The sequence below is a fragment of the Loxodonta africana genome, chromosome 4 (genome assembly GCF_030014295.1).
Source record: "Loxodonta africana isolate mLoxAfr1 chromosome 4, mLoxAfr1.hap2, whole genome shotgun sequence".
Classification (NCBI taxonomy): domain Eukaryota; kingdom Metazoa; phylum Chordata; class Mammalia; order Proboscidea; family Elephantidae; genus Loxodonta; species Loxodonta africana.
The window spans coordinates 45,412,575-45,439,326 of record NC_087345.1 but is presented as its reverse complement, the minus strand read 5'-3'; the positions used below and the strand labels follow the sequence as shown (position 1 = coordinate 45,439,326).

General features: G+C 33.9%; 1 protein-coding gene across 12 annotated transcripts in view; it reads right to left on the bottom strand.

Moving 5' to 3' along the window:
- CEP290 (centrosomal protein 290) overlaps nucleotides 1–26,752 on the bottom strand; it is a 100,490-nt gene that overhangs the window by 38,124 nt on the left and 35,614 nt on the right. For 10 of the 12 annotated variants that reach the window (XR_010321782.1, XM_064283764.1, XM_064283759.1 and 7 more), the window contains 14 exons: nucleotides 25,291–25,464; nucleotides 19,560–19,671; nucleotides 16,465–16,670; nucleotides 15,069–15,220; nucleotides 13,118–13,229; nucleotides 11,857–12,312; nucleotides 10,896–11,060; nucleotides 9,764–9,871; nucleotides 9,420–9,554; nucleotides 8,291–8,557; nucleotides 7,347–7,454; nucleotides 6,522–6,721; nucleotides 4,209–4,422; nucleotides 2,635–2,772 (listed from right to left, as the gene is read on the bottom strand). Coding sequence is in view for 11 of the 12 variants with exons in the window: in XM_064283764.1 (XP_064139834.1) it covers nucleotides 2,635–2,772; nucleotides 4,209–4,422; nucleotides 6,522–6,721; nucleotides 7,347–7,454; nucleotides 8,291–8,557; nucleotides 9,420–9,554; nucleotides 9,764–9,871; nucleotides 10,896–11,060; nucleotides 11,857–12,312; nucleotides 13,118–13,229; nucleotides 15,069–15,220; nucleotides 16,465–16,670; nucleotides 19,560–19,671; nucleotides 25,291–25,464 (2,547 nt within the window). In the remaining variant the exon portion in view is untranslated. The remainder of the gene's footprint in view (nucleotides 1–2,634; nucleotides 2,773–4,208; nucleotides 4,423–6,521; nucleotides 6,722–7,346; nucleotides 7,455–8,290; nucleotides 8,558–9,419; nucleotides 9,555–9,763; nucleotides 9,872–10,895; nucleotides 11,061–11,856; nucleotides 12,313–13,117; nucleotides 13,230–15,068; nucleotides 15,221–16,464; nucleotides 16,671–19,559; nucleotides 19,672–25,290; nucleotides 25,465–26,752) is intronic. The other 2 variants (XM_064283760.1, XM_064283761.1) reach the window with 2 other exon arrangements.

Here is a 26,752-nt window from a genome sequence, read left to right as displayed (position 1 = left end):
CACTTACTTTGAACAAATTATCAGGAGGGACCAGTTCCTGGAGAAGGACATCATGCTTGGTAAAGTAGAGGGTCAGCAAAAAAGAGGAAGATCCTCAATGAGAAGGATTGACACAGTGGCTGCAAAAATGGGCTCAAACATAGCAACAATCGTGAGGTGGCACAGGACTAGGTAGCATTTTGTTCTGTTATACAGTGTTGCTGAGTCGGAACTGACTCAACGGCATATAACAACTTTATAGAAGCCACTGGAAAGGAGTTTCTAGCTGCTCTACATAGTGAAGTGACAGAAATACCAGCTGGCATTTCATGCAAGTTTTATTAAATAAACTATTCATGTCAAATTGACTATGCAAAGGCATTTGACTGTGTGGATCATAACAAATTACGGATAACGTTACGAAGAATGGGAATTCTTAATTAAGAACACTTAATTGTGCTCGTGAGGAACTTGTGCATAGGTCAATACATAGTTGTTCAAACAGAACCAGAGGGTACTGTGTGGTTTAAAGTCAGGAAAGGTGTGCATCAGGGTTTTATGCTTTCACCACACCTATTCAGTCTGTATGCTGAGCAAACAATCTGAGAACCTGGACTATATGAAGAAGAATGGGGCATCAGGATTGGAGGAAGACTCATTAACAACCTGTGTTATGCAGATGACACAACCTTGCTTGCTGAAAGTGAACGGGACTTGAAGCACTTACTGGTGAAGATCAAAGACCACAGCCTTCAGCATGGATTACACCTGAACATAAAGAAAACGGAAATCCTCACAACTGGACCAGTACGTAACGTTATGATAAACAGGGAAAAGATTGAAGTCAAGGATTTCATTTTACTTGGATCCACAATCAACACCCACGGAAGCTGAAGTCAAGAAATCAAAAGACACATGGCACCGGGCAAATCTGCTGCAAAAGACCTCTTTAAAGTGTTGAAAAGCAAAGATACTACCGTGAAAGCTAAGGTGGGTCTGACCTAAGCCATGGCGTTTTCAATTGCCTCCTATGCATGTGAAAGCTGAACAATAAGTAAGGATGAATGAAGAATTATTGACACCTTTGAATTGTGGTGTTGTAGAATAATATTAAAAATACCATGGACTCCCAAAAGAACGAACAAATCTGTCTTGGAAGAAGTACAACCTGAATGCTCCTTAGAAGCAAGGATGGTGAGACTTTGTCTCACGCACTTTGGACATATTGTCAGGAGGGATCAGTCCCTGGAGAAGGACACCATGGTTGAAAATAGAGGGTCAGAGAAAACAGAAGGAGACCCTCAATGACATGGACTGACACAATGGCTACCACAATGGGCTTAGGCATAACAACAACTGTGAGGATGGTGCAGGACCAGGCAATGACTCGTTCTGCTGTGCATTGGGTCGCCATGTGTTGGAATGGACTTCGCGGAAATTGGTTTGGTTTTTTTGGTAATGTACTTCGAAGGAAAAGAAGCTGTTTTAGAAAAGTCAGAAAAGGCTGTGAAGAAAAGGATTTGAAGAGTTCAGAGAAGCCATTTCAGGCTAAGAAAAAGGTAAATACAAGGCATAAACAAAGGTCTATTCTTGTTTATATTTTTTTTATTTAATGGATATTTTATTGTCAACTATGCCTATAACCATTATAGATACAATAGTGTTGTTGCTAGGTGCTGTCGAGTCAATTTTGACTCAGAGCAACCCCACGTGACAGAGTAGAACTGTCCCATACGGCTTTCTAGATTCGATTCTTTAGGGGAGCAGATCGGTAGGTCTTTCTCCGACTGAGCCACTGGGTGGTTGAACTGGCAACCTTTCGGTTAGCGGACAAGCCCTTAACCATTACACTACCGGGCTCCTTTTACAGGTACAATCAAACTAAAAACCCACAGCCATGGAGTTCTTTCGACTCACAGGAGGCTTAAAAATTCTGAGTAAAATCCAGTTCCTACTCTCCAAGCATTTATAGTTTAATGGTGGCGAAGAACATGCACACATAAACCAAGAGACTGAATTGAAATTACAAACAAAACACATAAAAATTAGATTTTTTTCATTTTACTTAGAAAATGCTATCTAAAACTTTGTGCAAAGAAATTTGAAAATCATGATGAAATATATATGTTTTGGAAAAAAAGCTTAAATCACCAAACTTAATGATGAGGTAAAAAATATATGTTGTCAATAAATAAATAACTTTTACAAAGTCTTCAGTGCCTGGTAGCAATATGGATTAAATGTTTTAAGGACCATAGGATTTTCATAACGTATTTTAGGGGAAAAAATAATTTATATTATGAACTAGCAAATGCTAGACAGAAAATTCCCACAACACAAAAGAAATAAAACAAAAAATCTACACACCTATCTTATTTATAACATAAAAGTCAAAATCGTAAATAGAATGTTTCTTCAACGTAATTTTACTTGGAAAAGTAGCTCATAATGGACTATCCTTTCCTCATCACTACTTAATAATACAATGATGTGTACTGATTATTCAAAAATGTGTATGTATTTGTATATATTTATCCATCAATAATTCATTAGACTAAATTCCACTATCAAAATTACTACGCATCAAAATGAATTGTCTTCCAAGGGGAATTGTCAGGAATTTCATGTTACGGTGATATGTGTGTTGATGTTCACCTTTAGCTCCCTAGTATGTCGATCAACAATTTGTTGAACGTTGAGATTTGCCTCTTTCTGAGAAGTTGCAGAAATAATACGTTCTTCAGCTGCTGCTGTCATCTCTGCCCGAAGTTCCAAAAGTGCTCTACTAAGTGCCTAAAAATTTCAACGTATAAATTCTTTTAGAAAAATTGATATTTTCTGAAAAATACACATATAAAAACAAACAAGCTTTATTACTTTATACTATTTTCCTAAAATACCATGTGTTTAATTAAACCTAATTTGCAAACTAACGTTTTCAAATTCTTTCTAAACTGGCTATGAGAATTCAAAATCTTGACAATAATGACTTTGAAAATTCAGCATTAAATCAAACAATTTCTATTAGAAAAACTTGGCATGGTTTGTTTTCAAATATTCTAGTTATTTATCTAAATCCTTCCATTTGAAATCAATAGAAGTAAACAAGGAAAATTATATGATTGGAAAAGGTGTAAAATTCACCAATAATTTTTTAAGCTGGCATAAAAAACAGCAGCACCTTTTATAACAATCTGAGCACATAAAATCTGGTATAAATGAAGAAATCTAACAAATCAGATCATCTACTGGCCAACTTCTTCCCACAAGATCATGTCTGTGACTCACTTCTTTATTCTCTTCCTCACTACTGTTGTTGTTAGCTGCAGTAGAGTGGGCCCCAGACTCATGACGACCCCGCTCAAAGCAGGACGAAATGCTTCCTAGTCCTGTGTCATCCCCATGATCAGTTGTGGACTGGACCATTGTGAGCCACAGGATTTTCACTGGCTGATTTTCAGAAGTAGATCACCAGGCCTTTCTCTCTAGTCTTAATTTGGGAGCTCTGCTGAAACCTGCTCAGCATCACATCAACATGGAAGCCGCCACCGACAGACAGGTGGGGGCTGCACATGAGGTGCAGTGGCCAGGAATTGGACCCAGGTCTCCCATACTGAAGGCAAAAATTTTAGCACTGAACTATTAGTACAATTCCTTCTTAATCCTCCAAATTATTCGAAATAGTATACCACCAGTAACTGTAGTTTAAAATCCCAGTAGAAAAGCAGAGAAAATAATGTGATTAAGATTCCCCTGCATTTCCTACAGATAACCCACAAATCAAATGAACGGCAAACAATATAAAAACGACAATTGGGCATATGAATTTATAAAAAACAATCAATAAACCTACTTAAAAGTATTATCTGGAAAGACCCTGTTTAACAGCATTAGCTAAGGCTCATGCTTTTTATCACAACAGAGAGATTTATATTATCATCTTGTACAAATTTATCTAAAAGCAGTCTGTTGTTGTGTGTCATCAAGTTGATTCCAATTCATAGCCATTCCATAGTACAGGGTAGAACTGCTCCCTAGGATTTCCTAGGCTATAATCTTTATGGGATCAGATCATCACGTCTTTTCTCCCTCAGAGCCACTGGTGGGTTCGAACTACAAACTTTTTGATTAGCAGCCAAGCGTTTAACCATTACACCACCAGGGTTCCCTATAAAAGCAATTTACCACACATTTTTCCTACAGGTTGATAATTTTCTGTTGTTACTTACTTTCTGTTGCTTCTCTTTCAAGGCTAATTGATTCTTTAGTCGTTCTACTAGATTTCTCATTGTAGTTGTGGGAGCTCTAGAATTTGCTTCTTTTTGAGCCTGAACTTCAGATTTTAAACTCTGTGATTCCTTTTGTGACTGGGCCAGAAGACACCTTAAATCTTCCACTTCTGCTTTCACTTTTTTTAGTTCATCTGCATGGTTTTCTTGGAGTCTAATATAAGCAAGCATATGTATTTAGTAGAGTGGCAATTAATACTCTTTTGATTGATACAAACTATACAAAGAACAAATGATCAGTCCTAAGAATCCTTACAATCTAAAGTCTTGTTGTAGACATCAAAATTAAAAAAAAAACAATTCTTTATTCCACTTAACTTCTCTTAAGCTTAGCATAAAATAGACGTTTTTTCCTTCTAGTTTTTTTGTCTCCTATTTTTGATAATGATCACATTGTGTTACTTTGTGGCTCTAGTCACATAATATAGAGAATGAACAAAACAGTACTTTAAGCATTATTATTCCAATTAAGATATGACTTCTTCCTCTACATCAAGGTTTCTCAACAATAGCACTATTGACATTTTTGACGGAGTAACGCTTTGTTATTAGAGGCCATCCAATGCATTATAGGATGTATAGCAGCATCCCTAGCCTCTATCCACTAAAATACCAGTAGCGCCCCCCAGTGACAATCAAAAATGTTTCCAAACTACCAAATGTCCTCTGGAGGGCAAATTACCCATAGCCAAGAACCATTATTCTATATTGACATGTTGTGAAGGCAGGCTATAAACTTTCACAGAAATCATGTGCATTATTAATTTATAATGTCAACAGACAGGGATACTATTACTACTTAGTTATTCAATTAATCCCTATTGCTCGTTAAGCATTATTAAGTCTGAAAAACTGAACTGCGCATACACACAGTGCATCAGTAAGATCATCAATATGGAGATTCAAATATTAAACTTTGACTAATTAAGAGAAGATTGTTTTGTCATGAACAAATGTTACACTTTCTGGGACTTGTTACTTACAGTGAAAAACTGAAATCTAACTTTAAATAATCATCCAATTGTGAAAACAATCAGGTTTTACTGAAGAAATCAAACTGATATATAGTTTCCTAAGATATATTAAAATAGGTACAACAATGTGAATACAGAGAATAAAAGTATAATTTTAAGGGTTAAATAACACTGTAAGGTATAAAACAACTACTTCAAGTATTTCATGTGGTTAAAAAAATAACATTTATAAGGTAGTTTTAAAGGATGATTACTTTCTATACCTAAGAATTAGATGCAATAGCACAAGTGATTTTAAATTCTAAAATGTGACAAGAAACCTACTGTATCAAAAAAAAAATCTTATGAAAAATTCTAATAGAGTGGAGGAAAAAAGACTGAAACTATAACATGCTACTGCTAAACCAGTGTTTATTTTAGAGACAAACTTCTCAAAAGTAGCATATCCTGCATATCCTTAATAAAGTAAAAATAGTATTTTGTCAGAAGCATCTTGGAGTGAGAAAAGAATCAAAGAAATAATAAGGGCTTCAGAGTTGGCATAGATATTATGGGTTAAGTAGCTCAACTTTCTCATTTTTCAGGAAAAAAAAAAAAACTGAGGCCCAGAGATAGTTCTATAACAAGTACAAAAATGGTAATTACAAACCTAGTTTGGATTTAAGATTTATGTTCTGATACTTTGCTTGAGCGACATTTAGAATCTCTAATATAAATAATGCTGTTTAATACTCAACAGTCAGTATGGTTAATAAAAAATATAGCTAAGTTTTCGTTAATAAAAATTTATTATTTATTACATGCCAGGCACTGTTATAGGCATATGAGTTATTTCAATAAACAAAAGTTTTATATTTAAATGGTACTTTACAAATTTTCTAATTATATACATAAGCAGTACCATTTAGTATTTAGTCTTCACATATCCACCCTGAAAGAGCCAGGGGGACTATTATTATTTCCACCTTATGTATGAGAAAATTGAAACTCAGGGGGTTAAGAACCAGATGCAGGACAAAAACCGGTCTGCTCTTCAGTTAGACCGACTAGATTCAAATATGGTTCTCCTACCTCCTCCTGGACAAGTTACTGAGGCTTTTTGTGGCCCAGTTTCCTATCTAAAAATGAATAATAATCTATGTGATAAGTTGTCATGAGGATAGAATAAATTAATATATAAAAAATGCTTAGAACAGTGCCCGACACAGCAAACGCTTACATTTATCTGTATTATATCACCATTTCTCTATTTTTATAACAATACATTTCTAACACTTACTTTAATTTGATATTTTCAAATTCTTTGATTTTTAATGCAGTGATCTCTTTTTGTTTCTCTAGATCTTGTGATACTTTCTTCAGTTTGCTCAAAAGTGAAGACAGAGAGTCATCCTGTTCTGCTACTGTCTGTTCCATCTCAGCCAGACGAATAAAATGCTTATTGGTGGGAACTGGAGTAGGAGATTGTTTCATTAAATCCTATGAAATATGAATAGCCAAGGAAGGACATGTAGAGCTCAATACCATATTTATTGTATTTTTTAATTTAGTTCCTCAAATGATCAAAATGTAACATCTAATCTAAAATTTAATACGCAATGAAAGTTTAAAGACAGAACATTTGGCAATGAAGGCTTCATTCTTTGTATTCCCAGTATCTAGTAAAGTGACTACATGTAGTGCAGGGTCAATGAATGTTGACTGAATTAATGGGTTAAGGCTGCAGGATGTTAATTTGCACAGTTAAGAGATAAAAGGTCACATGACACCTACAGATCAAAACGATCAAAAGAGGTGAAGTATAAGCTGAATTGAAAAGATGGGAAATCAGTTATAGGTGAAACTTACAATGTGCAGAATTTAAAAAGACAGACTGAGGTCAGACCATGGAAAGCTTTGAGGGCATTACTATGGAGTCTGAACATAGATTTTGCAGACAATGTTGAGCTACTTTGGGTCTAGGGAGAAGAATAATCAGAGCTGTGTTTTCAGAGGACTACTGTGGCAACAAAAGGTAGGGGTATTTCTATTGTAAATAAGAGCTAAATTTTAAATTATATGGTCTCAAAAATCACTAAAAAATAGAAAGTTCTTAGACCCTTACCCAAGCTGTTTGTTTGAATTTATTGAGTGAGCTATCAGTCTGTAGTTCTAATTTATGATGAAGAATATGAAGGTCTTCCTCATGTTTCTTAACAATTTCTCTTTGCTCCTGTTTTACAACAAATCAAAGTTATACCTTAAACTGTGATTCAAATGAATTCACATTCCTAATATCTTAAATATCTTATTATCTGTAATCTTTTAAAATTCCTATGAGATAAACTAAAAACCAAAAACCGTCGAGTCAATTCCAACTCATAGCAACCCTCCAGGATAGAGTAGAACTGCCCCATAGGGTTTCCAAGGAGTGGCTGGTGGATTCAAACTGCCTACCTTTTGGTTATCAACCTGAGCTCTTAAACCACTGTGCCAACAGGGCTCCCTATGAGATAGGGAAAGTATAATACCATTATCTACCTACCTACCTACCTACCTATCAATCAATCATCTATATTTAGATTAGTATTCACTTTCCTCAGCACATGTTCGAGTTGTCAAGCCTAGCCTTAGATTATAATTTATTCTTAACTCTAAAAGAATATGTATTCATCACCTTTTAACCTGTTTTAATTTTAGAAAAATTTTACAGTGTTAAATTCCACTCCTCCCCAAAATTCCAGGAAATCTGATTTCCACTGGTAACCAGTGTGACAGATTTCACTCTGCCTCAATCCTTACTTACAAACTTAATTGTCATTTTTTAAAAAAAGACATAGCTTCTTACCCTAGAAGCTATTTCTGATTTAGTCCCTAAAAGAAAGACACACATACATAAACTGTCAGTCTTACTGACAGATCTGTAACCCAATCATGTAAAAGGAACAATTCCTAAATAGAATCATTTGAAAGCAAGAAATAAACTACCATTTCAGGGTGAAATAATTTTGACGGTTGATTAAAAACATGATAATAAATAAAATAGCATAACATAATATAACCAAATACCTCTCTGGCTTTTTCTAAGAGATGCTGATATTTCTTTAACACTTCCTCCTTTTGATTTAACCTTGCTTGCATGTTTGCAATGGTTTGATGAGCAATTTTCAGTGTGTGATGAGACTGTGGTTCCACCTCTTTTCTGCCTAGCTCAGCAATAAGCTTTTCTCGTTCTGCTGTGGCAGGCAAACGAAGCCTCAATTCATTGATTACTTTATCCCTTGAAAGAATATTTTGCTCTGCTAACCGTAAAGCAGATTCTTTTTCTTTTAGCTTCTGCAATGATCAAATCACAATTAATATTATTAAAGTATATTTTTTCTTTTAAAAATGCTTCATCTGAATTTTAGCAAGATTAGTTCAAAGAAAAACAGGAGTTTCACTTCACTTTTCACATCATACTTACAATACACATCTGATATTAAATAAGGTTAAGTTTATTGTACTTCTATGTAATACCACTTAAGAGTTATTTGTATGCATATTTTATTTAGTTATAAGAATATCACATCGTAGAAATGTCCTTATGATAAAGATGAAGTTTAATTAAGGCACTTATTTAGATCTTGCAGATTCAGAACCAGAAATGCATGATGCTGTATTTAGAAAGGGAATTTAATAAATCATTCCTTTTATTTAGGTCCACTGACTATCAGACCACTATAAAACTAATCTGAAAAGGTCAGGTGAGTACAGAAATTGGTACTTCAGTGGCCAGAGTCAATGAATCCCCATGATAAAATCTGCAGTTTATTAAAACAAAACAGAGAAAGGCTGTTTACTCTTCAGTAGAATTAAGGCAGATACTTTAAAATCAAGTAACTCACTGCCAATTCACATGAATGATAAACCTAGTTATAATTACTGAAGAAAACCTTAGTTTTTTCAATTACTTTCAGCAGATCAGTACACACAAAATGACTAGTAGTGATTGAATGGCTAGTGAATTCAAAACAGCCATATCTACTACTCCTTATTGGCTATTACAAGCATTACGGAAGAGAGGAAAAGCAGAGTGGAATTAGAAACAGATACTATTCATCGTTCTATGCACTGCCCTCATAACCACGTATAACTTAGAAAATTACACAAACATACCCAGTAATACCCTAGTTAAAATGCAAATTTATGTGGTTACCTCTTCTAATGATTTGCATGTTGCCCGTGTTTCTACGATTATTCGAACATTCTCCTTAATTTTTCTCAGAGCAATCTCAAGCTGATTTGGAAGGGGCAAACAAGGGTCTGGCATTGATCCCGTGGCCTCTTCAAACTGTTAAGAATTAGAATAAAAAAAAAAAAAAAAAGCAGTTGCAACACTGAGAAGAATGTTAATTTTTACAACTATAACAAAACACAAAATCTCCACTTATATTTTAAACACGGAAAGATAACATCAGTTAAAATTACATCTGACTTTAGAAGTATTCCTATGAATTAACATTTTAGGCCATGATACAGAGGCTACAGAAGCATTCATGCCTTTTGTGCTGCATTTAGTATTTCATTTTGTTGACGGTCAAAGATGTCTAGTTGACGTTCCAGCTCTACTTCTCTTTGATCCCAGGCCATTTGTCTTTCTTCATGAAACTGAAAAAAGACAGTCTTTATTAGATATGCACATGCAAACACTCACCAGGCGTATAACACTCACTCTGCATATATTTTTTATCCTCACAATAATCCTTTGAGGTTGCTATTAATAGTCTCATTTTATGGAAAAAGAAACAAACTCAGAGGTGAAGTAACTTGCCTAAGATCACAGAGATAGATGTGGAGTTAGAATTTCAACCCACCTATCCATCCATTCATCCATCCACCCAGCCACCTATTCATTCAACACATATTTAATAACAGATACTATTTGCCAAGCATTATTCTAGGCACTGAGAACACAGCAGTGAACAAAAGCACGTTTCTACAGCCATGAGGCTTACAGTCTAGTGAGGGGAGACAGACAATAAACAAGCAAGTAAATATGTAATATGTCAGAGGGTGACAAGCTGGAGAAAAATGGACATACTGAGAAATGCAGTGACAGATGGAAAAAAAAAAATGAAGCCAGGTAATCTCTATTGAGGGAATCTTGACGGTAGGATTTACAGTTGGGAAAAAAAAAAAAAATTTTTTTTTTTATGGGGTGGTTGGTTAAGGCTGCACTGATAAAGTATGACATTTGAGCAAACAATACAGGTATCTGGGTAAGAATAATGCAGGGAGAGGAAAAACAAAAACCTCTAATGCAAGCATGTGCTTGATGAACTCCCTCTGCCTCTAAAGTACATACGCTTTTTCTACAACAAGCTGTCTTTTCCTTTTCCACCAGTGAAAGCCAGTAGAAACTGTAACTGTGAACAGTCAAATAACTAATGCCAAAATTAAAAACCAACATATGGAATAAGATGGCTTATGTGTTGTTCCTTATAAGCAAAACTATTATTACAACAACTAAATAAATAAATATGCATATCTGAAGTAGTTTAGAAAATAAACAGAATATTTTATAACACAATAATGGGAGCTATATTCAATTAGAATAATGTAGTCATCACTCAAGCAATGTTCATATGATTTAAATCTTAACATAAATAAATAAATAAATATAAAATGAAACCTTGTTCTGTTGCACAATTTCTTCCTCTAGACTACTGATTGTATGCTCATATTCAGAAATTATGTTATTCAAATATTTTATTTCTTCTTTATCCTTGACTAATTCTCGATTTAGTTTAAGCTCTTGAAGACGAAGTTCTTCTATTTTCATATGCCAATTAATTACCTAAAGATTTATAAATTATATGTACAAATATAAATGCTATATAAATTATTTCTCCATTGATCCCAATTATTTTAACTGAAATTAATGAACAATATCCTATAATAAAATAAGATATAAAACATCTTTAGTCAAGCCACATGGCAAAACTTATTTGGAACTTCCATAGACTCTTTTCTAAGAATATGTCAGATCTTAACATGAAACTTCTTCAAATTATGTTGGAATGGATATCACTCTTAACATTCACTTTCACATTTTCTATTCATTTCACACAGTTATTAAGCACTTACTTAAATTAACTGAGCAAGGCAAAGTAATGCTAGTTTTACTTTCAAAAAATGGAAATCCTAGCTACTTCTAGCCTACAGAATAAGATTCAGTTGCTAGATAACTGTTCTTCATTTAATTATCAAGACGGGATAAAACATGAATTATATTAAAAGACAAATGTGAATTTACTATTTAAAACAATTTTAAACAGCTAATAATTACAAAGAGTAGATTTCTAGTAATTAGCACTATGATGGCTAAAAATAATTACAATTAGCAATTAATATAGGAAGGTTTCTAGAGTTTAAAGCTCTTTCATCTTATACAAATAAGCACTTATATTGAGATCTCTGTTTAGAATCATCTTTTTTTTTTAACAATACATATTCAAGAGTCAAAATTCCTAATTTATAAAATCAAAATTAATAAATTATAATTTTGGTCACACACTAATCATTTTTCATAGAGGCACATATTAAGAGCTTAAAATTATTTGGAAATACTGGATTTAAAATCCATGTTTTACCTTTTGGGCCCCCCTGGAATCCTTTAAAGTGCTTATTAACTCTTCTAGGCCTTTTAACTTTAATTCCATCTCCAGTGTTTTGTTCTCCATAGTTCTGTGTTCATTTTGAGAATTTTTCATTTCTTGCATTATCTTAAGTTTGTCATTTTGTAGCTGAATCATTGTTTTAGAGAACTTTTCCTGCTGTGCCAAGGGTAATGCTCCACTAAACTGTCGTCGTAGAGATTGAATTGTTTGGCGTAGATGTTTTGCTCTGTTTCTCCCTTCCGAGCGAGCATAATAGAGAGTCTGCTCTTTTTCATCAAGTTTTTGCTCTAAGCGCAAATTATAAGCCTCCATCTTCTGCAGTTTAGATGTAACTGACTCCAACTTACCCAGAGATGTAGCCTCATTAATTTGAAGAGAGACAATAAGTTGGTGCAACTTGGCAATTAGTGCCTTCTCATCAGACTGTGCCTAATATCAAAATATATATATATATACATATTTGTAGTAAATTCCAAATTTTTCCAATTAAACTTATCATGAATTTAAAATCATAGCTTACTAAATAAATTTTTAAAGCAATGGTACATTAGATTCTATAAAAATCTAACCATGCTTTAATACAAATAACTACCAAAGAGAAAAACATAGAATTAAACATGTTTAAAATCCCAATATGGCATCAAACTAAAGTTGAAATATTACTCTGTTTTTAACTTGCATATGCAAATAAGAACATTAGTATCATACTGATGCAGATGATGTAATGGTTATTTTTTAATCCTAAAAAATTTATATATGAAAACTACATATAAATACAAGAGAAAATATTGTTATGAATGACTATTATTTATCAGCGCCTTAGCTTTGATTAATAGAACGATGAAGCTATAGACACTTAAATGCTTTTCTGGATTATAGCGGGCATTTCAAGCTGGAAGTATTTTTCCGACGTGGTTCCAACTAACAAGAATAGGACCCTCTGGTTGGCATATTTTCTGATAAAACTCTAAAATCATCCCAATATCTAATGTGAATTTAGGTAAAAAAGAGACTATATCTATATAGAAGCCATGGTGATGCAGTGGTTAAGACCTTGGCTGCTAACCAAAAGGTCGACAGTTTGAATCCATCAGCCACTCCTTGAAAACCCTATGGGGCAGGGGGGCAGTTCTACTCTGTCCTATAGGGTCACTATGAGTCAGGATCAACTCAATGGCAATGGGTTTAGTCTGTTTTTTTAAAATATCTATAGAAGTGCCAATACAGTACATACCTGATAGTCTAACAGTTGCATTCTGAGGGACTCTACTTCCTTTTCCCTGGACTGTTGTTGTGTATTCAGAATTTCAACTTGTCTTTTGGCAATGTCAGAAATCTCCCTCAGTCTAGGAAGTGATAAAATGTTTCAGGAACAATTAAGCACATTTTCTAAGTTAACACCAAAATTTCTAATTTCTAGACCACTGGAAAAGTCATTAGCTTCCAGCACCTCTCTTTGTATAAAATACTAAAGCAAGGTTTCCTAAGCCATGTTTCATGAAACATGATTCCATAGGAAGTTAACAATGGTTCTGTGAAAGACTCCATTCTCAACACCGCATTCTCCCTTGAAAATTCATAATACATAGTATTTATATTACATGTTCTAATAAGTTCTAAAGTAAATAATTATCTCAAACTGGACTTAGCTATATCACTTTCCAAATATATACGGCCAAAGAAACTTTCTCCCACACCTTTTTTTTTTTCATGAAATGCTACCAAAGTTTGATATGCTAGAATAAGGTAATAATTATGTCTGATAAAACTATACAGTTAAAAATATAGAAATTTTAAATTCCTAAATACCCTAGGTGGATTAATGTATGTTTTGATTTATCTTAATTTATAAGTTATCAGAAATGTATAAAACAGCAAAGTAAGCATTTGCTTGCATTACAAAAAAAGAAGGCGCTTGATGGTAATAAATCTTTCAATTTTCCATATGACTGCTGTGATGAAATTATATAGGCAAAGTAAAATGTTAAGTTTCTTTGCTTTGGGCTGGAATAATTTTAGCTCAGTGTGATTGATAAACCTGGTTTTCTCATACTGAGCAGAAGTTCTCATTCCAGTTATATAAATCTTGACTAATATAATAAAAATGAATAATTATAATTTACTTTATTTCAACAGATGAGTTCCATGAAGATAGAGGAAGAACAGAAAAAAAAAAAAAGAGTCCTTAATGAAAAAGGCTGGCAATAACTGATATTCCCAAAAGGACTATTAAGGCTCCAAAAAAGGTGACTGTAACTTTATGAGTAAGCCATAGAAACAATTTTGTACTAATTATTTCTTCTTCACAGATTGCCAGTGCTCCTTAACTTTTTCTACTGAAGTAGCAGCTAATCTCATAGTGATCCTATTCCTAGGCTGTTATCTTTACAAGAGCAGATGGCCAGGACTTTTCCCCTACAGAGCGTTGGAGGGTTCAAACCGCTGACCTTTCTGTTAGCAGCCCAGTGCGTAACCATTGTGCCACCAGGGCTATGAGTTGAAATCAACTCGAGGGCACACAAGAACAGCAGCTAATTACAAAAGGAGTATGAGCAACAAGTATCTACCTGGCACACATATTTACTCCTTACAAAGATTTTGTGTGAGAGGCTAGCTGAGCCTGTTTCCTCATGTAAAATGAAAACAATAACACTACTTCAGGATTATTAGGTGTGACTGTATGAGTTAGTACCTGTTTAGTACCGAGCGCAATGCCTATCTAGTACACAGCAGATGCCGAATAAATGTAAATTAAGTCAAAATCTGAATGCTTCATTATGTTTCTATAGCAACCTTATAGAAAACGTAGAAGAGACACTATTACTTGTTTATTAAAGTGAAGAAACTGAAGTTTAAATAAATTGATTGCTTCTCCCAGAAAAAATAATTAGTATGTAGAGGGTCCAGGCCTCAGAAGGTCTTGATTCCAAGTTCAGTGCTTTCCACAATACTATTCAGATTCTAAAAAATGTAAATCTTGAGAGACCATTTCTTCTTCAATATTATTATTTAACCTTGTTAAATACTAACCTTGTTAATATTATTTAACTCTGTTCTTATAAAAAGAAAGCAGTATCAACTGATACTAAGAATATTACCCTTCTTCTCCTATAATTAGGTTTCTTAAAGATAAACTCCAGCAGACACATATAATCAAACTAACTAAAAAGTTCGCATGTACTTACTTTGACACTTCAACTTTTAGTTCCATTTCATTCTTCTCTAATTCTAGAATCCGCTGCCTATCAGCATCACTTACTGCTTTGCTCACACTATCAGCTAATTCATCTCTTAACATCTGTTCCACTTTCTGTGCATCCAAATTGATTTTAGTAAGCTAAGGAAAAGAATCATGAAAAAAATGTTGAGCTATATCAACGTTGGTGAGGTTTTCCTTGTAATTTAGTTTTTAGAATACTGCAATCTACTTTGCAATCTACTTTGCATCAGTTCACATACTGAATTGGGTGGGTAAAAAGGAGAATGAGTCAGGAACCAATTTTAGAAACTCTAGCTATATTTCAACCTACCTACATAAAAAAATTTTGTTTTTTGTTTACATATATATAAATATATAGCTATATTTCAATCTACCAAAAATAATTTATATTAGGCAACTCACTAGTAATATCTGAACCTCTGATTTTCTTAACTTGCTTGGAATGCAGTATATTCATTCTATTTTGTTGCAATTATACTGTATCACCTACAAGTACCATATTTTTATTCAAATAATACACACCTCCTACGACTGTTTGCCAAACGCTCCTTCTCCCCCTCGAGGCATTTTTATAAGCATACTATGCTACTATTTTTACAAGCATACTATGCTACTATTTTTACAGCAACATGTGAAAAAAAAAATTGGCAAAGTGGTGCTTATGAAAATACCTCCTAGGGGAAGGGCACGTTTGGCAAACAGATGTAGAAGGCACACGTTATTTGTGTAAAATATGGCACAACCAAATGAGATAATAAAATCTTATTAATATAGATTTAAAATAAAGAAAGATGATATATATGGTTTGGAACATATACTATTTCTCCAGGTAAGCAAATGAATATTACAAGCATGCTACTTTGTCATAAATTGCTGAATATTTGCAAACTATATTTATTGCTAAGAAGCTTAATGACTCTGATCACATCAAAAAAGTCTAAACCCTCCTATTAGATTATAAACTCCGAGGGCTAGGATTACTGTCCATTTTGTTTATGGCTATAGTCCCAGTCCCCATATAGTGCCTAACATGCAATAGGCACTCAATAAATATTTATTCAATGAATGAATAGTAGTGGAAGGCAATTCCATTATTAAACAAATAACATCTTTCACACTAAATCTAATAATGTAATCTGGTGAGAAACAAGATCTCATTCACAGAAAATATCTGCTTTATTTTTAAATATTTCAGACTTAAAAAGAAATTATTTACTTATTTATTTACATGCAACACAGCCACTATATTAATACACTACTTCAGAGACACAAATAAGCCTCTAAAGAATAATACAATGTCTACCAAGTTCCAAGCTTAATTCTTTACTCACTAATTGCATGAAAAATTTATGATATCGAACCTCAGCAAATTTGGTTTCCAATTCAAAATTACGTTCTTCGATCTGTTTTAATGAAGTCCTTAGGTGTTCATACATTTTTTGAGAATGTTCAGCCCGCTGTCTTTCATTTAATTCCTTCATTTCCAGCATGGTGATTTTTTTTGAAATAGAAACGATTTCACTGTTGGTTACTGATTTTTTGGTCTTCTCCATGTCAGATTCATTTCCTACATGCAACAATACTTAAGTCAATCTCATGCTGCACATATCAAAATCCTATGCCAGATATTTCAGACGACCTATATAAGAAGGCAGTACAGTTCCAGGGAAAGCACATCAACTTCTTGAATTATGACAGACCTAGATTCCTGACTTAGCTCTGTTACGTCCTGCCTGTATAATGCTGAACAACTCATTTAATCTCTGTAGAACTCATGTTTTTTATTAATCTAAAAATTAAAAAAAAATTATTCCTCATAAGATCTTTGAAGTAACACATTAAGGACTCCGTATAGGAAGTATCACATGTAGGGAATCAAAAAAATAGTAAATATATATATTTTTTTAACTGAAAGGAAATAAGCTGTATGAGAAGAGATGTGGTGAAGCACACGACTTTGTGAATATAAATTCAGTGACTTGATTTTAAAGTCTCATATATTCAAGTTGTAAAGTGTAAAAATCTGAAGCCATACAATTGAGGGATATTTCCAAATATGATCTTCTTGAACCGCGAGTATTATTTGGACTTTGTACACATCCAGTATCAGTAAAATATTTTACATTCTTTAGCTAGTTGTTACATCCTAATTTTATATATGTAGTTGTATGGCTTTTCTTTCAATGCAACTCTGTGGTTGAATGAAAAGAGAACCAAAACCCCCCAATTTACCATGAAAACGAATGACAAAGAAGTATCATTAGTCACTTGCCCTTTTTTTCTGGGATGGAAAAAACTTTTACTTTTGCTTTGCAGTGCTTTGCATAACAGACAGGCTCCAGAAGTGGGGGCGGGAATTGGTAAAGACTTTTTTCCTTTTTAGAGAGCCAATTAAAACTCATATGCTTAGGGAAGTCAATTATTTAAATGAATCAAACAGTAATTCACTTTGTAAAAATCCTTTATAACACCAGTAATGCCCTCCTATTTTTCTAGCCTCACAAGTTCAAGTTTTATAACTGGGTTTTAGTTCTCTTTTCATTCAACTACAGACTTGTGCCTAAAGAAAAGCCATACAACTACATATATAAAAATTATGGTGTAACAACTAGTTAAAGAATGTAAAATATTTTACTGATATTAGATGTGTACAAAGTCCAAATAATACTCGTGGTTCAAGAAGATCATATTTGGAAATATCCCTCAATTGTAGGGCTTCAGATTTTTACACTTTACAACTTGAATATGAGACTTTAAAATCGAGTCACTGAAAAAGTAATACACACTTTTTTCAAAAACAAAAAAACTGTCTGATGCCTACCTCAGTTTTAAAAAGCATTTTACTCTGTTCTGCATGTATCTTTAAAATATACTATTTTGGCAAAGCTGCTGCAAATAGTGATCTTATTGCTAACCACAGCAGATTACCAGGAGAGGCTAAAAGCATTAGAAAACCAGCCCATTATGAAATAGTCTCATTCAGGCAACCCTAAGCACCATGGATACAAGGGGGAAAAAAAAAAACTGCACTAAATATAGGAAGAACACAAAACTCCCTCCACATTCTATACTGTATTAAATTCTGCTGATGCAAAGAGGCATGTCACAGGGGCTGAATGAGACAGGTTAGTCATCAAAGTGTTCTTGTCTGAATTTTTTAGACAGAGGGAAGGGCATAACAGCCCAACAATAAGTTCCTGGCTAAAAAAAAGTGAAGAAAGTGGCACACTTAAACAAAGACATAAGGCCAACAAGCAATGAAGAAAAGCTTTTAAAACTGCAGTGATACAGAGCCATGCATGGGAGAGATTTAGGTATTTGAAAATTAAGTAATTCCTACAGTGAATTAAACACTTACAGAAATAAGGTAAAATGAACCAAAAATCTACTAGACATGCATTAACTCTTTTATATCTTAGTTTAAAAGGTATCTTCTTTCATATTCAATCTCTTAATGAATTAAAAATTACATTTCTAAAATTAGCTTATCTTAAAATTCCAAATGTTAGGCCTCTCTAAACCACAAGTGTTAGTTACCAATTTAACCATGAATAGCATTAAAGCCCTAAGGTCTCATAACAAAAACACTTTATCCAAAGCAGCAGATTTATTTTAAAATGAGAAATCACAATGCTAGTGAGACAAAATTGTTAAAATGTCATAAACTAGAATGAGCATTTGAAAAATATGTAAAACCCTAGCAGGAGCCATAGAGATTTTAACATTCTCTGACACAGTAATAGCTCTCTTAGGTGTACATGAAGGTGTGCACTGTGGCATTATAAGCAATAACAAAATTAAGAAAAGCTAGTGATTTAATCACACAAGCACAGTAGGATATTACGTGATATGTACTTTTATATGTATAATGAATAAAAGGTGGAAAATATTTTTGATATCTACTAAGTGAATACACTATATAATAATATTTAATACATTTATCATATTAAAGCATATAAATGTGAGCACATATAATGTAATACAAAATATGTGACAATACTGTATTGGAATTATGGGCAAAAAAATTCCTTTCAAATTTTCTTCGATGTTTTATGTTTCATGTTGAACTTTTAATTTAAAAATATCAAATGATATATATTCCTAATATAACCTTACACATGGTGAAAGAACTCATAATACTATTTTTTTAAAATACAGATATTTTGAAATTATCACCAATGTTATAACAATTGTTAAATGGTTCAAAACATCTAATGCTTAGTCACAAATGTTTAACATACATGATTTCACCAAAACTAATTTAAGAACAGAAAATAAAAATTGGGTAGGGATTAATATACGATATTATTCAACTGTCTGCTAAATTAAACTTTCAAGCATAGAGTTAATTTTTATCAAAGTACTTCCTTTTCGTCGGGTATAGAAAAGGAACTTTAAATGAAAAATATTTACTAGTAGATCTTGATGATTTCATACTACCAGAGTAAACATGTACCTAATTTAGTTTCTTGTTCCCAGGCTTGTTCAATAGTGTGAAGTTTTTCCTTGGTAATCTCCAGTTCTTTATTTATAGACTCCATTTGTTCTTTCAGGGATGCATTTTCACACTGAATAAGACAGACACATCACTGAGAAACAAAGCTGTAATTCAGACCAATACCACAGAAGTGACATTGCCTTAAGTTTATGTAATAAGTCCAAAAATGCAAATCAAGTTTTTTATAAAATTAGAAGTTCTTCCCAAAATAACAACAGCATGATAAACCTATACTGTGGTTAATAATACTTTCATAATACAAAATATTATTTAAAAACGAGCTGCAAGAAAAGGATCACTAAAATTCTGTATATCCAAAATAGGGCCCTCAATCTGTACTATCTTCACCATTAAAGCTGTATGTTCTTTTTGGCCAAGCTTGAGTACTCAGGGTTTCACAGCCTTCACAAACCAGTTATTGTTTCTCTCATTCACACAAATAGTTACTGACCATCCCTAACCTACCAGCAGCGACACATGTCGGTTGCTCATGGTAAAAAAAAAAAAAGGACAAAATTTTAGCCTTCATAAGGCTCATCATTTATTGCCTATGTGTATGTGTGTGTGGTAGAGGTTGGAGAGAGCGTGGAAGGCAGCAGATAATAAACAGGTAAACAAATAAAAAAATTATTTAACAAGGGAAGATCTAAAAAGAAACACGGTACTGATCCAGAGACTAATAAAAGGATGTACATCTAGAGAGTGGTTGAAGAAGGTCTCATTGAAGGGAAGTAGAAGGAGTAGTATTGAGAATAAATCAGCCAAGGAAAGAGCCAATAAATTGGCAAACCCAAATGCTCTAAAGCAAGAAAGGATTTGGAAAAAAAATGGGGGGAAGTCTAAAGCAGGACAGGTTTTGGAATGTTGGAGGACCTGGGCATAGTGAGCAAGAACAAGTGAAGAGTGACAGACACTAAAGTTGGAGAGGTAATCAGGAGCCACAACAGGCAGCACAGGGTGTATCAGGAAAAGGAACTGAAACTTAATTTAAAGAATAATAAGAAATCATTCTGAGCAGGGAAGCTCTAAGCAACCATTCTGGCTGTAATGTAGAGAATAAATTAAAGTGGTAAATAGAAAAATCAGGGAAATTAGTCAAGAAGGTATCGTAGGAGTTCAGATGAGTGATGACACTGGTTTTGACTAGGGTCACAGCAGTGAAAACGGAGAAAAAAGGGCACATAGGAATTACATTTAGGAAATAAAAATGACAGGAGAAAGGAATGACTAGAGAATAAGTCTAAGGTATCTGCTTTTGACTAACTGGTTAGATAATAATATATACTGAAAGTGGAATGATTGTGAGAAAAACATGAATTGGCTTTTTCTGAACACACTAAATTTTAGATGCCTATGAAACATAAAGAAACATATGAGTTGTAAACTAGGGTCATTCCATACAGTGGACCAGAGCTCTGAGAAAACGCCAGGCCGGAGACATAAATGTCGGAGTCAGTGGTAAAAACATATTTTAAGCCATCTGTTCATTTAATCTTTAATAAACAGAATGCCTACTATGTGCCTGATATTCTAAGCACTGGATTTCAATGGTAAACAAGTTCCATTCTGGAAATTTTATTTTAGCAGGGTAGCTGGAAAATAAGCAAATATAATTCAATGATTGATAATACGTGTTGTGAAGAATTACAAAGCATGGTAATGAAAGGGAAAAAAAGGGGAGGGTGTTATGATAAAAAAAAAAGCAAAATAAGGAAATAAAATGTGGCTTTCTGGTAAAGTGCACAACTACAACCCTGTTCTAGATACTGTAAAATACAGAAGAAAAAAAAAAAAGGAAAAGAGGGATGAGGACGTTTTAAGTATCTTTCTACTCAATCATTTCTATTTCTTCCAGCCTCTAAAGATAACCTTGTGCTTGCTCAAATTCCCATCTTCTTTCCCCGGCCTGGTATCTTGCTCTTCTACTTATTACCACTCTCATCTTCAATCATTCTTTCCCTATTAGCTTTAAACTTTCTTTTCCCCTCTTATTAAACTTCATTGGTCACCTTTATTTAAAAACAAAACAAACCCTCCTTCTAACCCTACCTTACTCCAGCTCTACTTCTCTTTTCTTCTACTACATAAAATTTCCAGTTTTTCTATTTCCTTATTACCTACTCTATTCTTTACATTTCGAAATCTAATTTTCATCACATCTATTCTCATGAGACTTTATTCTTAAAAGACATCAATGATTTCCTAATGACCATATTTGATGCACTGTGGCTCTACACCAATAATCACACTCTCAGTTCAACACCTATTAGCTCTAATGCTGCCAAAAAAAGGAGGTACTAAACACATAAAAATGAATAGAGTCACTGTTATTAAAAGATTTATGTTCCTGTAGAGAAGGCAAATATATAAACAGATATAATGTGATATAAATAGTAGAACTATGTACAAAATACAGAACTAGTATAGGCAGTGGAGTGATTTGTTCCGTTAAACGGACCACAAATAACTGATGGCTTCAGAAAAAAAGGTAATGCCTGAACGAGTTTTGAAAGGTGAATAGAGATTCACTGAGCAGATAAACTGATATATTTTTGTAGGCAAAGAAAACAGCCTGTACAACAGAACATATGAAAGAAGGAATACTGTGTTGCAGAAAACTGATAGTTCAGTTTATAAAACATAAGTTGTGAGGCTTCTTAAAGCAGGAGATGACATGAGGTAAGTAGGGGACTTATCACAAGATGGACTTTTGGGAGCTTCTGATAAGTTTTAGGCTAGGGAGTGACATGTTCAGATTCATGTTTAGGATGATTATTCTGGTGGCAGTAAGGAGTTAAGACCGAAGATAGGGATATGAGCAATAGCTATCACAGTAATGATAAAGAATAAAACTAAGGTGTTGCCAGTAGAAATGAATGCAAGGAAAAAAACAAACAGACCCATTGCCATCGAGTCAATTATGACTCATGGAAACCCCACGTGTTACAGAGTAGAACTTTTACATCGGGTTTTCTTGGCTGCAATCTTTATGGAGGCAGATAGGCAGATTGCCATTGCCTTTCTTTTGTGGCGTCACTGGGTAGGTTTGTACCATTAATGAGAGCAGTTTGTGCCACCCAGGGACCTTGGATATGAGATGTTTAGAATTATATCTGAGATGCAGCAAATGTAGGAGAGAAAGAGACACTGCAACTAACAGGTCTCTTAATCGGATGATGTATCTGGGAAAATGAGTACATTCAGAGTCTCATATATATTGACTTTGAGGTAGCTGTAAATCAGCCAGGCAAAGATTTTCTAGAAAATAGCAGGCTATTTCAAAAAAAAAAAAAAGCCAAACCCATTGCTGTTGAATCAATTCACTCATATCAGTCTTAAAAAAAAAAAAAAAAAACTACAAATGTTTAGCATTTCTTCCACTGAGAGGTAGAGGCTATGTCCTCTCCGATTAAATATGGGCAGCCCGTGACTGCTTTGAGCAATAAGGTACAGAAGAGGTTGACATTATGTGACTTCCAAAGCTAAGTCGCAGAACGTGATGTGGCTTACACCTTATTCACTAGAACACTAGTACTAGAGCAGTAAGCGGTCATGTGAGAAGTTCAAATCCTCCGAGACTGTCATGCTGTGAGGAAGCTCAAGCATGTGGAGAAGTCATATATAGACATTCTGGTAAACAGTTCCAGCTGAGAATCAGCCTTCAAGGCAATCTAGCCCAGTTGCCGGATGTGAGAGACGTGCCATCCCCTCTCTGTCCTGTTTGAATTACTCCTGGCCCACAAAACCTATGAACACAATTAAATGGCTGTTTAACGTACTAAGTTTTGGGGGCCATTTTGTTATACTGCAATAACATCTGAAACACAGGAACTAAACAAATTTGTTGAAGTAATTAGCATATATGAAAAGACAAAGAAAATATATCAACATTTTTTTAAAGGTTCAAAATGATGGGAAGCTCAAGGACTGCACACACAATCACATGAATATTCCAGCCATAGAAAAAACCAAACCCATTGCTATTGGGTCATTTCTGACTCGTAGTGACCCAAAAGAACAGAACAGAACCACCCCATAGGGTTTCCAAGGAGCAGCTGAGGATTTGAACTGCCGACCTTTTGGTTAGCAGCTGAGTTCTTAACCACTGTGCCACTAGGGCTCCATTCCAGCCATAAGAACCATCATATTATTGGTCATATTATTTCCCTGCTCAAAAATAGGCAAAGACTTCCCACTACCTATCAAAAATATTCCAAACTAATCTAGTCCTTCATGAATCTGCCTCAATCCTTTCCACTTAAAACTCAGATACATACCACTTGAAAAAATGAAGTTCTCACTTCATATTTTTCTATCTTTTGCCTTTGCCTGTGTTTTTCCCTCTGAGTAAAACAGTCAGTCTTCTCCACTCCCACCCTATGTCTGCATGTTAAAACTCTTGAAGGCTCAGCATAAACTGCACCTCCTCTGCCAGGTCAGAAATAGCCTCTTCTTTCTCTAAACTCCAACAGTGCAGTTACCTGTATCTCTCTTATGGCATTATCACTTGCTATCTTGTATTCTAGACCTGAGAATCAGAAAGACCACTTATGTTTTCATCTTTAGTATATAGGATAATTAAGCAACTTTAAAATATACGCCCCTAATTGTGTACAAAGAGGAAAGAGGAGAAATAGTCTTTGGGAAAATAGATAAAACTAAAAAATACTCATTGACATATTATGTACCAACAATTTCCTTAGCTAGGATTTACTAATGCTACATGGAAGAGGGAAGAAGGCATAGAGAAAGGGAAAAAAAAAAGTTATTATCACATCTAAACATTCACAATTTTCTATAAAAATGAGCATAATAATGTTTTTGGCAAATGTAAACAGTTAACTGACCATGAATAATCCTAGACACTATTAATACATAATGACTCAGGTACTTTTGTTGGAGTCATTGAAAACTATTCGAAATGTTTTGATTTACTAAACACATACCAATAAGCAAGGAAAAGTGATCGAACCAAAAGAATCAGATTTCATCCCACTCCTATGAGAGGATCTTAGAAGATATAAACCCATATTGCTTATGAGCAAGACAAACAAATTAGGAACTTGTTTTACCTACTGGAAAAGGTATGGATATCAAGTGGCAAGAAAATAGTAAAAGGTTTTGAGCCATATTTACAGGTTGTTTGAATGAAACCATGATACTCCACTCTATAATAAAACAAGAAGAGACTAGTAGAGCTCATCCATGGTCCCGGAAGAGCCATTAGTAACTCATCTACTCTCAGCCACATCCATCCCAAGGAACAGAATCCAGGGACCATGAGAATAATTTACTCTGGGAACAGGGGTAAGAAAAAGGGGTAAGTATTTAATGACATGTCCTCCTTTGACTACAATAACCTATTACCTGCTGCTTTGTCTTTTCTAAACACTTGCTAAAAAGAGGCTTTATTCAGCTAAATTGTGATAGTGGGCTACAGAAGACGACCTGGATGAAGGTGTCCAGAAGTCACTCTGCAAACTATAGGAATTATACATGTGTGTGTCATAATACTCAGGAACAAAATATTTACAATTAAGTTTCACCCATAAATGATACCCCTTAAATTTTCAGTAACAGAACTAAATTTTTTTATATTAAAATCTACAAACTCTCGCTAAAGAAAAATAAAGATATCACTGAAGAAGAATGGGTAATATCACAGGGCTTAAGCATTATATAAACTTACCTCTAACTGCTCCAAGTTAGTTGTTCTTTGAACAAGCATATTATCTTTTTGTAAGATGTCCCTGTACTTAGCTGTCAGTTCATTGTATTGTTTATTGGCCAGTTCTAGTTCAGACAGAGAGACACTATTATCTAAAACTTTTTGGAGGGCTGCAATCTTGAAAATGGCCATTTCCTATGTAAGTAAGGATACACTGAGTTATTTTGATGTATTTTCTTCTGGTTAAGCACTAGCCACTTTGGGGAAAGATAAGTAAGAGGGATTTGAAAACCACTTAAAAAACATAAAAGATTTCCCATATAAGAAGAAAACATATAGTAATAAAATTAATTTCTTTCATATGAGAAATAACGCTATTTTGAAATCTTTAATCATAACAAAAATAAAGTAAATGAGCCATACCTCTTATAACTCCTGTCATCAACTGAAATTCAATTAATTTGAGGAAAGCATAATAAATAGCAAGAAATTATATCATTCAGAATGTATCTTTGGACAGCTTTTATAAATTTCATAAAGTTAAAAAACAACTTGCCTTTTTATAGCTGAATGGCAAAATTAGCATTGCTGTAGTCAACTTTTACAGCTTAACATTTTTTGCTTACTACAGTTCGACTAACTTTGTAACAAAAGAAAACTTTATTTTCACATGAAGAAAACATTATTTAGGGAGAAAAAACTTCTCTTCATCATAGTTGTCTGTAATAAATAATATCAAAGTGTTTATGTTATTTGATTCATGTTCTACTTGTCAGCTATTATTGTTATTAGTTGCCATCACAGAGCTATTAAAAAAAAAAAACTACTCAAAGGCACTGCAATATTTCTGTAACACCAAAACGAAAAGTTTGAACTTTTAGTTCTTTCCAAGTAAGTTGCTCTGTGATAAAAATTACAGACACAAGTTGAATAAAGACTGATGGATACTGATAAAGAATAAACAAGGAATAACCAAATTTACAGTGTGAGGAAGATAAAGAATTTATGATTATAATCCATTCTGAAACAAGTAATGAGGGACATACAGTAAGTCGGGGATATATTGTTGTGCCAGAAAACAACAATGCTTGGCTCAAAGACTAATAGATCCTTGTCAAAAGGACAAAAAAGCCAGCATTACAGGGATCTCACTGGCCAAAGTTGACAGAAGAGTAATGACTCCAGGTAACTGAAGCACAATGACTATTTAAAAGTCTAGAAGTCTGTTATATGATATTTTAAAAAAAGAAACCTGAGGGGAAAACAAAAATAGGCATGGGCAGAGGACATCAACTCTGTATTCTGAAGACTGGTAATAAAAAAGGAAAAAATGAAGCATTGATTTTGTTTTATAGTAGGAACTATACTTCAAGACAACCAAATAGCCTGAGCTAAAGAGGAACAGCTCTATTTGAGAAAGCAATGTCTGCTAAGAAATGTAGAAAATGATATAATAAGAACATCACAATTTTGAAACTCCAAG